Raw genomic sequence first — 12,657 nt, 5'->3', positions numbered from 1 at the left:
AGAATTGTACATACAAATTAATACAGAAAGTTGGAAGTGAAAGACAGAGAGAGTCTTTGGGTTGAGCTTAGTGGGTTAGCATTTAAGAGGAAATTGAGGAATTGCATACAACAATGGTGGTTGAAGGAAACGTGTGATGGTTTGGAAATGGAGGATGAGGACAAGTAAAAGGTCATTCAATGAAGGTGCGGGAAACATGTGATGGACTGGAAATGGAGGATGAGGAAACATAAAAGGTCATTCAATGAAGGTGTGGCTGGCGTGCAGAAGAGAGAAATGAAAGAGAGGGAAGATGGAGAGATGGTGAGTGCGGCTAGGGTCAAAGAAAAGAAAGGGAATAAATAATAGGCTAGGGTTTAGAGTAAAGCTTTTTTTCTATATTTTGGGCTTGAAGTTTAGCAACATATTGGGCTTAGCATATTTGGACTTACAAATTGGGTTTAGAAAATAATACCCAAAATAGATAATTAAATTAAAAAAAATTAAAAAAATTAATTTAATTAATTCGGTTCGGTTCGGTTTCTGGACCACTGAAACCGAAACCGAACCAAAAGAATTCGGTTCGGTTCGGTTTTTTCGTTTGGCTTGGTTTTTTCGGTCTCGGTTCGGTGTTTGGTTCGGTTTTTTTCGGTTTTCAATTTTTTGAACCCACCCCTACTTTGAATGCTCTTCAAATGTATGAAATTTTCTATCTCTTTTACTTCAAAGATGTTGGATAAATATCAATAATCAATGATAAATTTATATATGCTAATAAATAATAAATGTAAATAAATAATTTAACAGAGTATGAACAAAACGAAATAATATTAAACAGACAAACTAAAGATCAAGGCTTGTGTACCGCAATGTCCTTGAAATAGAATTTTGTCCCTACTCTGTGCTTGTAGTTCTATAGACGTCTGCTTCACCAGGATTCAAAGATCTAAATCAATATTCTGGCACTGAAAAACTACACTTCTGGCGAATTTCTTTGTGGTTCTCTTAGTAAAAAGGTTTGGGATTGTAAAAGAAGAATTTGATTTTTCTGTGTTCTAAATGTCATGCAGATTGATGTATATATAATTGATTTATGCATGTTCGCAACAGGTATGAATATGAGATGCGTCTTTTGTGAGACATCTTCTCAAATTGGTGTTTTGCTCTTTGGCGTTCTTTCATCGCTTCAGACTTCATCTGAAAAGATGAGTCTATTGATATAAAAATTAATTAATTCATTAATTAAATTTGAAATTCATTAAAAATGAATAATTAAGGAATTTAATTATTAGAGCCCGAGCCCAAGAGCTCATTTTTATAATTAATTATATATTAATTATCAATTAATTAGCATATCCCACCAAAGCTCAAAACTTAAGGTTGAACTCAATTTTACTCTCCAAGGTCAAATACTCCAATCACATTCTAATAAGGACAAAGCCTTATAAAATCAGGCAATATTTTGATGGTGACCAATATTGGACAATGTAGAAGATATTTCTACTCAAAAATTTGCCACAAAAGATACACAAATGGATGAATACAAATTTCAAACTGACCAGGAATCAAATGTCTATTCAACCTTTCTTTATATGTTACTTACATAACCCATTAAGGAGTGTTTGTTGCACCGAATTATTTTAGATTGAACAAGCTTTAGGAACTAAGGGTGCGTTTGTTGCACTGGACTAGCTTCAGGGACTAAGCTGGACTGGCTTAGACTAGACTAAGCTGGATTAACTTAGTGAAACGTTTGGTGCAGTGTCGGACTAGAAGCTGGACTAACTTCTAGTTCTAGTTCAATTCCTAGCCTTCCAAATTAATTCCAATTACCCCCAATGATTCAAAACTACAAATAAAGAACAAATTTTTCGACGATCGGCATAATGAATAGCCAACCATCTGAAGAATATAATCAAATTTTAAAAGGCTAATATTTTCACACAGCTCCATCAATCACAATCAAAATTCTAAACTTGTTCGAATTCTAAGTAGCAAGATATTTCCAAGATTTATATACATACTGTAAGTATGTAACCACAAAAGGCAAAGCTTGAATTTGGCTTGCTAGAGTACAAGAGCATCACCAGTAGCTCTCAGATGAATAGCCACTGCACAAAATTGAAAACCCAAAAAAGTAAAAACACCATCGATCAAAGAACAAGAAACCCACAAACTAAAACTAATCAAAACAATTTAAAAGGATTTAAAACCCCAATTAATCATTGAGCAAAGGTAAAGTCACACCCTAAGGCCATGCCGTCTGGAATCGAGGCCGATAAGCCCAAGGCAATGCCTTTGGAAGATACCCAGATTGTGAAACGCAAATCTAAGTTGTGTAGTCAGATCGAGAAGTCACTTGATGAAGCGAAACAGATGAACGTGAACCCAGTTGAGATGGTCTTAGCAATCCTATGCTTTGCGGGGGGAGATTCGCTAAAACCAGCTAGCGAGCTGTTTTGTTGAGGTGAGTCCCTCTTAATACCATTAAAACTAGTCCAGGTAGGGAACAAACACAGGATTATCCTAATTTTTAGTGTAAAAGTATAAAAATAGTAAAACATTTGATGTAGTATTGGACTAAGTCTTCCACATACTACTATTTATTTTGCCTTTTTTAATTTACTTCAAAAAAAAAAAAAACCTGACACCTGCCAGCCACAACGATCACTTCTAGCAGTATGAAAATAATTGAAAAATTCATGGCTTTCTAGAGCAAATCATACATGGGTTGCAGAGAAATCGAAAATCAAAATCCCAATACAAATTTTGCATAAAGACTAGGAAATTGACCAGCTTGTAAATTTGAACGATTTCCTCCATGATGGGAGGCAGCGACGAGGAAATTGACTAACCCAGTTGAGATTTTGGTCTGAATTAAAAACTCAATGGGGAAACTATCTTGTGAACTTAAACAATATTTTACCTTGTTCGTATTTTTTTTAATAATAAAGGAAGGGGGGGTTTGAAATTATTACAATAATTTAGGAAGGAAGAATTTTCAAATCCTGGACGCATGGATAAAATCCCAACACCCTAAAACTAACACCTTGTTTATGTTATTTGTTAAGAGTAATGTTCTTTGTTAGCAACCTGGCAATGAATCTATACTACATATTCTGACAATAATAACCTCACGGATTTAGGGTCACAACATAAGCATTTGTTTATTTAGGGATCCTCCTAATTGAGTCCATCTTTTAATATCTCAGGATAGGCATTCCTCAAGTAGAGAGCAACTTACATGAAACGGATTCATCGTTACCTTGCGCCTCAATTCAATAATATAATACCATGTGGAGAAAACTTGCACTTGGCAATGTATTATTAGGTATGTGACATAGTTAACCCGTTTCATGTAAGTCCTTCCTCAAAGAATGGCCTAAGAAGGTTTTAAATTCAAGGATTAAGTTCGTATAACTACCCAACCACTAGGGTGATTTTAAATTGATCTTAACCTTTTAAAACATTACAAATAACTACTTAACATTTTCAACCTTGGATATCTGTTAGGTTCACTAACATTAAGGAATCAATTGCAAGAATAGTATTATAAAAGGTTAATCAGATGTTTTTCCTCATCATAGTACTAATTAACGATTTATTTTAAGAAATAAATTTTGTTTATAGGTACTTATAGGAAATCCAATTTTGGTGTGCTTGTGTTTGGACCCGTTTTTACATCATCAGTCCGTGCAATCGAGGCCGTTGAATGAGCAGGATTTTAGGCTGTTGGATGATAAAGTGGTTGAAATGATTTTTAGTTAGTATTGAGAAATAATATTATGATGCAATCTCCTACGTGGCCGATTATTATTAAAACCAAAGTCCTAGTTATGATATAAAAGTGGATGGTACAATTCAAATTGACTTGGAATTCATGGATGGGATTGGTGTACGTGGTTGTATGTAAGGGATACGGTGATTATATTTCATCAGTTAAAGTTACTTTTTAGAGTTTAAGTTGGTGAAGAAGTCATCATGCATGCATGGTCTTCGGCAGAAGGATATGATGATGGATAAAGGTTATGGTGATGAAATTATGAGATGAAATCAATTTAATATTATTTAGATCAAGCCTAAGAACATAGGTTTTTTGGTGATGTGATGATGAGGTGGGTTTTTAATGCATGCTTCTCGGGTTGGTGCTGTGAAGATGGATGGAGGAAAGCAAGTGGTGAAGCCACGTCACCAGAGATCAAATGCAATCCTTTAAAGATTAAGTCACGTTGGATACATGGGATTTTGAAATAGGACTCTACTCGAGAATCAAGCCGTGCCAAGCAAGTACATCAGTCCTATAAATACAGATGCAATAGCAACGGAAGAGGGATCTCCAATTCAACACACAAATTGCCCTGCGCAAACCCTCGCTCTACGCAAAACCTCTCAAACATCTTGAGATTTTTATTTTCTTTTTCGCCAACACATCTTCAATTTGGATAAACAACATTGTGAAGGCAACCGGCGAACATCTTCAGTTTGGATAAACAACACTGTCGCCGTAGAATCAGCCGACCGTGAAGCACCTTCAGTTTGGATAAACAGCACTGCGACATGGCCGACTGGTTATCTATTCAAGTCTTGGTCGATAAGGATTTTTGAATCCTTATTGGCAGATGTCATCTCATTAGCCTTCTCGGCGAAGTGAGGTGTTACAAGTTACTACATTTGGCACATTGAAAGCCAAATTTGATATTGAACTTCGCAGAACTAGCAGCTTTGTCTTCAGGCTCTAGAACCCAAAGGCCGAGACGTGTTTCTTCCTCGACCGCAGTCGCAAGATCAAGAAGTCAGCAGCGCGCTCAATGCAACATCAACTCATTTTAATCACCAGCCGAGCTCGGCCGTCGAGTTGGCATGCCCTGCACACAACCGAATGACATAGTTAGCTTATTAAATTCTCGGCATGTGCGCCACGTAGGCTTGGTAGTTTTTAGGGTCAACAGCTTGTAACACCGAAATGGCGGATTTTACCCTACAACAGTAAAGAAAATAAATGAGCATAAAAAGTGACTTGGATTTCAGTTGGTTAAAACTATGTTTTTGTTTTTTTTTTTTGAACAAAGTTAATTAAAACTATTAACTTGTCTACAAGTCCAGGCCCAAACGATTCGTGAGTGGATCTCCTCTTTTGCAAGTCCGGCGTTGATCATCCTTCTCTAAGCCCACCGCCCCTTTATTTCCCTCCAATCCCCCAATTCGGTTAACTCGTTTCGTATGCTCGCACCAGAAAAACCCTAACTCCTACTGGACAAACCCTTCCAAATCGTCCCGTTTCCGATTCAACTCGGTCCAACCAGGTGAGTCGCCCTTCACTTTCAATTTCCCTAAACATTTACACAAACTTCTAATGTATTTTACACCCACTGCTGAATTGAATTTTGGGTACAAAATTGGGGAAATTAGGACTCGTATTTAAATTAATTGTAGCTCGTACTGTCAGTCTGAGTGATATTAACAGTGACTTTCTTGGTTGAAATCCGTAGTTGGGGTTAGAAACAACATGGGATTTGAGGATATGGATTGATATATGTGAGTTTGCTGTTCAATTTGTGTGTAAAGATAATCAATGTCTCAATTCGAGAATCCGAAAACATGCTGTTAATGGGTCGTGAGGGAATTGCTTGAAATGAAATGCCAATATGGGGTGTTGTGTTTTTTATTTGTTTTTGAGCTGATTACTTGATTTGGGTTAAGAAGTTGTCGTGGAGAGGGCACGGTCTAGGGCAATGGAGACACCGGGTTCAGATGGTTCTGTTTCTAAGCGGTCTCTGAGGAAGAAAGCAAGTTTGCGCAATTATGATGAGAATTTGATGGATGATATAATAGAGAAGCATTTAGGTGGTACTTTTAAGAAAAGGAAGGGAACAAAGGTGGATTTGGAGAAAGAGACTGAAACAGAGGCCATGATAGCACTGTCCCTCGGGTTCCCCATTGATGAGCTGCTTGAGGAGGAAAAACAAGCTGGGGTGGTCACCGAGTTGGGTGGGAAGCAGCAGAATGATTACATTGTTGTGAGAAATCATATTTTAGTAAGATGGCGGAGTAATGTGCGAGTGTGGCTTTCAAAAGGGCAGATTAAAGAAACTGTGAGTGGTGATTATGAGCATTTGATATCTTCAGCTTATGATTTTCTTTTGTATAATGGATACATCAATTTTGGGGTTGCACCAGCATTTATGGCTAATATGCCAGAGGAGGTAACTGAAGGGTCTGTCATCATTGTTGGTGCGGGACTTGCTGGACTAGCGGCTGCAAGGCAGCTTATGCAATTGGGTTTCAAGGTGGCTGTTTTAGAAGGTAGGAATCGACCAGGTGGAAGAGTCTACACCCAAAAGATGGGGAAGGATGGAAAGTTTTCTGCTGTGGATCTTGGCGGCAGTGTCATTACTGGCATCCATGCTAACCCACTTGGAGTTCTGGCGAGGCAACTTTCTATTCCGCTTCATAAGGTCAGAGATAAGTGTCCTTTGTACAAACCTGATGGGACACCTGTTAATAAGGACATTGACTCTAACATTGAAATCATCTTTAATAAGTTGCTTGACAAAGTCATGGAACTCCGACAGACAATGGGTGGGTTTGGAAATGATATATCTCTGGGTTCAGTTTTGGAGAAACTGAGGCAGTTGTATTCTGTTGCTAGAAGCACTGACGAGAAGCAACTTCTTGATTGGCATCTTGCAAATTTGGAATATGCAAATGCTGGATGTCTATCAAATCTCTCAGCTGCCTACTGGGATCAGGATGATCCTTATGAAATGGGTGGGGACCACTGTTTTCTTGCTGGAGGTAATGGGAGATTGATCAGAGCACTGTGTGAAAGAGTTCCCATATTCTATGGAAAGACTGTCAATACTATTAGGTATGGAGATGAAGGGGTTGAAGTTATTGCAGGGGACCAAGTGTTTCGAGGGGACATGGTCCTATGCACTGTTCCTCTTGGAGTTCTGAAAAAGGGTTCCATCAGATTTGAACCCGAGTTGCCCCAAAGAAAGCTCGCAGCAATTGAAAGGTTGGGATTTGGTCTGCTGAACAAAGTAGCTATGGTTTTTCCTCATGTTTTCTGGGGTGAAGAACTAGATACTTTTGGATGTCTCAATGAACATAGCCATCAACGTGGAGAGTTCTTTTTGTTCTATGGATACCATACTGTATCTGGAGGTCCAGTTCTTATTGCACTGGTGGCGGGAGAAGCTGCAGAGACATTTGAGTGCACAGAGCCATCAATATTGCTCCATCGAGTTTTAAGCGTCCTCAGAGGTATGTTTTTATCAGTAAATGATTGATTTGTGGTTCCCTTCTTTTCATTTTTCTGTGTCATCATTTTTTGGGTAAGTTTGCAAAGCTTCCATCTAGATCTTCCTTCGTGTCTTATAGATTTTAGTTTTCAATTTTCACTCCCACTTCAGGTATATATACTCCTAAGGGCATTGATGTACCTAATCCAATTCAAACCATTTGTACAAGGTGGGGTGGTGATCCCCTTTCCTATGGTTCATATTCTCATGTTAGAGTACAGTCATCTGGCAGTGACTATGATTTGCTCGCAGAAAGTGTGGGAAACCGGCTGTTCTTTGCAGGTGAGGCCACAACCAGGCAACATCCAGCTACCATGCATGGGGCCTTTCTGAGTGGCCTAAGAGAGGCTTCGTGCATATATCGTGCCACAAGACGTAGTCAAAACTATTTGAGGAAAGTCATACAAAAGAATGTTGGATCAAGCACTGATATGCTGGAAGATCTATTTGAGAAGCCCGATTTGGAATTTGGGAACTTTTCATGTGTATTTGATCCTTCAATAGAAGACCCAAAATCAATAGGATTTATGAGAGTTGGTGTTGGGAGTAGTGAAAACAGTTATAAACAAGAGCTAACAAGCAGCTCCCAAAATGCCTTAACCATACCATTGCAGCTTTACACATTTATATCTCGTGAGCAAGCATGTGGGTTAGAACTGGTGACAGGAGGAGATGAAAGTAGGCTATCGTACTTGGTGAAAGTTTTCGGCTTGAAGCTGATGGGACCTAGTGCCATAGGAACTGTAGGTAACTCCTTGGCAGTTAGCATTGGTAATGCTCGAAGAGGAAGGGGAAGGAATCGCATGTCCGCCGGGCGGCAGTAGGTTGCTTGCAGTTTCAAAGACTTTTGTGCATCGTTTGGAGTTTCATGTTCAGGTGCACACTTCTGTATATCATTGAGCCATTTATGCAATTCATTTGGTTTAAGAGAAATTGATCTCTTGGAGTCGAACTGTGAAAACTCATTTTATGCATATCTGTAGAACATGTTTTAGTCTGACCTTGATTCAGGTAGTGGGTTGACTGAAGACTCATCAACCATTCATGCAGGTATGAAATTTTGATTAGGTTGAAGATCTTGTACACCTTCCCATATTAATAGGGAACAGAATATCGATAGACATTGAAAGTTAATCGAATATTTTTGAATGTCAAGTTCTTTGTCTTTGTTCATATTTCATCCTGAATAAGCATACTCTCTTATTTATCTTCCTCGTTTCTATATAGCATGTGTATTGATGCATTGATGAGCTTGTTCTTATTTCATCGGGTGTTTGAGAGGTTACTAAACCGTTGTGCGTTCTACTCGAAAAGTGCGATGGCGCAAATTTGTTATTGGTGGCAAAGTTTAGAGGAATTTGTGTCTAGTTTCTCAAGTTTTCTTGGAATTTGTGTCTATTTTCTAATTCTAAACATGGGCACTAGTACAAACCACCCTTGTGGTACCCTCCCAACTTAGTATTGGGTTCTCTTCATCCACAATTTTACTTGCATGAGTATAGTATCGAAGTTATTCTGATTCTTGACTTTCATGTGTTTAAGCAGACATTTATACACATAATTAAATCTCTAATCTAATACACGAAATCATATCAAATAGGGGGGCTAGTTGATCTCAAAATCTATTCTTTCATTGCATTCTATGATTCATGACTTTTCCGATTCCAAGTAAACATGCAGTAGAAGTACTAAAAACAATATGTAACATAATCTCATCAAACGAACATGGATAGTAGGAGGAGGAAGAAATAAGCCATAACCTTGTTCTGAAATCGAAGCAAAAGGAGGTAATTAAAGCTAATACAAGGAGGGATGAGTTTAATTAGGGTTTGGCGTTGTGCATGAAATCAACACAGGTGCGGCAGTTGCAGTCCGAGTAGCGGCAATTGAGACACCCTAAACACACGCACGAAGTGCAACCCTGGCAAGCCGAAGCTCGAGGGCAACTCCTGCAGCTCTTCCGAGTTTCACGCTCTTCTTCATCACCACACTTTATTCTTTATCATGCAAAATAAATAAATAAGGTTTACTAAGTGATATTGCAAACCCTAATTTAATTAGCAGCACGATTAGAGTTTCCGAAAAGTGATATAACAACCGACAATCAAACATGTTATGATGTTAGATTTTTAATCTGCAAAAGACACAATACATTAAACTGAATGTTCACTTCATAAAAATTTAAAACGGATAATGAGGAGAGGAACTGACTTGTCATAAGGATGATCAGCACATTTCCACCTTCTATTCCTTGAGGCGTTATGGAAGGCTCTGCACTCTTCTTTAGTCCGCAGGCGAAACCTGCGTTCTTTCTTGCACTTGAAGCAGCGCAGCAGTTCATCCCTGTGAATGTTCCATCGTCGCCGAATGGTAGAACCTAACTGGCCTTCGTTTGAGGCATGTCTGTAGAATTTCATCAGCCCAGTTTTCCACAGTGGTACTTTCTGACCATCTTCGTCCATCGTAACCCAGATGTTGCTCTTCCATTTTCTGGGTCCCCCTTCTTTAGAATGCTTCTCGAATTCCTCTGGTGTCAACTTCCCCCTCTCTTGTAAGACCCCGACTGCGTTAATTGCACATAAAGCTTGCTTAGTTCTCAAGAAATAAGCCAACAATGTGTATCAAAGTTAGCTTCATGACATGCAGCTTCATCGTTCCCCGTCCAGAGATAGAGAAGTGCAAACTGATCGAAAAAATAATGTAGGGCTGTGTGTGTGTGTGCAACTTACAAATTAAAAATGAAGTGGGAAATGCAGATTTGAGGTTTAAAACAAGCACCTCTCCGATGGACCGATACCATATCAGGGAGTTCGATAAATTAGAGTGAGTACCTTCGTTGCAAGATGGTGACAGACATTGGCAAGTAATCGAAAACTGTCCTGTGGAGGAAATTCTCAGCTTTCCAACAGAATCGCCGTACTTCTTGCTCGTACAGCCACAAACGACTTCAATATAATTTGGACCTCGCTCAAGTCCATATAAGTTCTCGACTGGTTTAATATCTTCGTCCGTGAACATGATTTCTGTATTTTCATGTCTGATCTCGATACCTCTTCTTGCAGCTGCAGATGAATTTCTGGATCTCGTTGCACCTGTGACTCAAAAAAATAAAAGCACCAGTCCGATGAAAATAATTAGAAAAGATGATCTGGATCAATACGTATCGAAATTAATCAACTTAATTAATGACAACTCATTAGAAATAGCACAAAGACATGAAGTGAGAATTTTTATCGCGGGTTTAATGTGTTTGAAACCTTCTTATGTTGTAATGAAGCCGAAATGCACTCGTCAATGACACCTAAACAACCATGCAGAGGCAGAAAAACGTGGAAATGATGAGAGAGAGAAAAGGTGGGGTGGCTATGGTGGATACATGTTTGACAATTGATCAAAAAAATTATTCACACTATTTTCTCTCCCTACACATTCTCTATATTTCTTGACCGTAGAATTGAGTGTATAAAAATCAGTTTCCACGTTAGAAGTGCGAGGTTTTTCTAAAAACGGAACGCTTTTGTTTAGACATGCAGTTTGCTTTCTTCATCAGCTAGCTTTTTTCTTCTTAAAAAGGATCAGTTGGAGCTTCGTCATTGCAATCCACCCTTTTAGGGGTCAAAAAGACTCACAAAGGCATTCGGCCATCCCTAGCCACCATTATGTTATTCATGAGCGTCATGAATCAAACTCAGGATGTACCTTGTGGAATACGGGTCTAAAATTCATTTCCAACCATTAGGCCACCTTGTGGTGATTCATCAACTAGCCTTTGATGGTACTTGATTGGTACCACTAATTACCTGAATATAATTTAGGGTAGTATTATACATACACTCATTTTTACTTCTGACACACCCTTCTCAATTTTCGACTGTCGGATCGAATAAATTGACAAATATCAATGGCAAACATTTCAAAAGTGTGAGAAGTAAAAATTGAAGTGTGTGAAGAATAACACTTTTCAAAATTTATTACGAAACTTTTCTGGTATATATACGTACACTTACACATTTTGTTGATATGCACTTATTTTTCTACTCAAAATAACCAAAATATGTGAGGTTCGATGTATTTTAAGTTCCATTTTAAAGGTCTAAACAATATGCATGTTTCTTTAATGTCACTTATGTAATTTTTTATGAGTGATTGTGCCTATCCTAATCATGAACTGTGAAGTCTAAACAAAAGCAACTTGAGTTAATTACTAATAAATACGGAATAAGAGCAAATAATTAAGGACCATTGATTAGGATTAGGACAATTTTATGTATATACTTCAAATTATAATATGGAAATATTTTTGCTCATCACACTCAAGCAATGGTGATTCTTACCACCATATTTATTACAATGTAGAGATCTATGTAGTGAATAAACACAAATTTTAAAATTTAAACTCATCCAATTGTGTTAAATAGGATGATAAGCATTACCATCACTTAAGAATGGTGAGCAAAAATGTGGCATTATACTATAGATATGTCTTTTCTTTTCTACCAAAAGATGAGGTGTGTATATGAAAAGTGCACTTATAATGAAAAGAAATGTTTTGAAGTGCACATAAAACTCAAGTATTCCTGCGAAGCTATGCAGAAGTACTTATAGGGAAAAAAATCTAACAGGACAAGTACACACTTTTAATTATCCCACCCAAACAGAACAAAAATTAAAGTGCTTTTGTTGTAAGTTGCGTTGTAAATTTTATTGGTAAAACCCATTAGATTTAGGGCTGATTTGGTATTACTGTGCTTTGAAAAAAAAACTATTTCTGCTGTGCTGTGAGAATAAGCGGCTGTGAAATAAAGTTGTAGAGTGTTTGGTAAACTTTTTTGTAAAAATGCTTTTTGAAAAAAAAAAAAAAAGCAGTATTATAGTGTTTGGTAAACTTTTATGTAAAACAGATGTGAAAAAAAATCGGTTTTTCAAAGTTGAGTTTTGCAGCCTCTTGTTTTTTGCTTTTTTTCACCAAAACTATGAAAAAAAAACTGAAGCTGAATGTTTACCAAACACAAAAAAAACTCCTAGCTTTTTTCAGAATCACCTCAGTACCAAACCAGGCCTTATCATAAGTTCTAATCTCATATACGATAATTATTAAAAAAAATTCAAATAATTATTCAATTAAAATGCACTAAGTTTGAATTATTTGGGTAAGGTTTTGGAAAATTAACACTAAAATATAGACAAAAAACACAACTAAACGAAATACAATAGTGGTTAGGAAAATAGATCAATTAAAGTCTGTTTCTTAACAAAAGTTATATAAATTCATAAACCTCATATAAAGCTCTTAGATCTAATCCGGATCCTATAAATAAAATAGTAAAAAATTGGAAAAAAAAAAAAAAAAAAAACTGGTCAGTTCAAAGGCATG

The 12,657-nt window shown here is 37.4% G+C and overlaps 1 protein-coding gene and 1 long non-coding RNA gene across 4 annotated transcripts; one reads left to right on the top strand and one right to left on the bottom strand.

The window, feature by feature from the left end:
* Window positions 1-4,186: 4,186 nt before the first annotated feature.
* On the bottom strand, window positions 4,187-10,667 carry LOC103430207 (uncharacterized). Of its 3 annotated transcripts, none has more exons than XR_011578834.1 (4): window positions 10,115-10,528; window positions 9,495-9,846; window positions 9,044-9,280; window positions 4,187-4,844 (listed from the first exon to the last, which is right to left on the bottom strand). It is a non-coding gene; the product is annotated as an uncharacterized lncRNA (long non-coding RNA). The 3 variants fall into 3 exon arrangements; XR_011578835.1 differs by lacking the exon at window positions 4,187-4,844 and adding an exon at window positions 10,541-10,667 and having other exon boundaries at window positions 8,893-9,280; window positions 10,115-10,375; XR_011578833.1 differs by lacking the exon at window positions 4,187-4,844 and having other exon boundaries at window positions 8,893-9,280.
* On the top strand, window positions 5,712-8,438 carry LOC103430220 (lysine-specific histone demethylase 1 homolog 2). Its single transcript, XM_017331399.3, has 2 exons — window positions 5,712-7,245; window positions 7,395-8,438. Exons 1-2 carry the CDS (start codon window positions 5,712-5,714, stop codon window positions 8,105-8,107), a joined length of 2,247 nt encoding a protein of 748 aa, XP_017186888.1. The 3' UTR covers window positions 8,108-8,438.
* Window positions 10,668-12,657: the final 1,990 nt, after the last annotated feature.

Source organism: Malus domestica, chromosome 03 (assembly GCF_042453785.1).
Source record: "Malus domestica chromosome 03, GDT2T_hap1".
Classification (NCBI taxonomy): domain Eukaryota; kingdom Viridiplantae; phylum Streptophyta; class Magnoliopsida; order Rosales; family Rosaceae; genus Malus; species Malus domestica.
The sequence above is the reverse complement of the archived record's forward strand: the minus strand, read 5'-3'. Positions and strand labels throughout refer to the sequence as shown.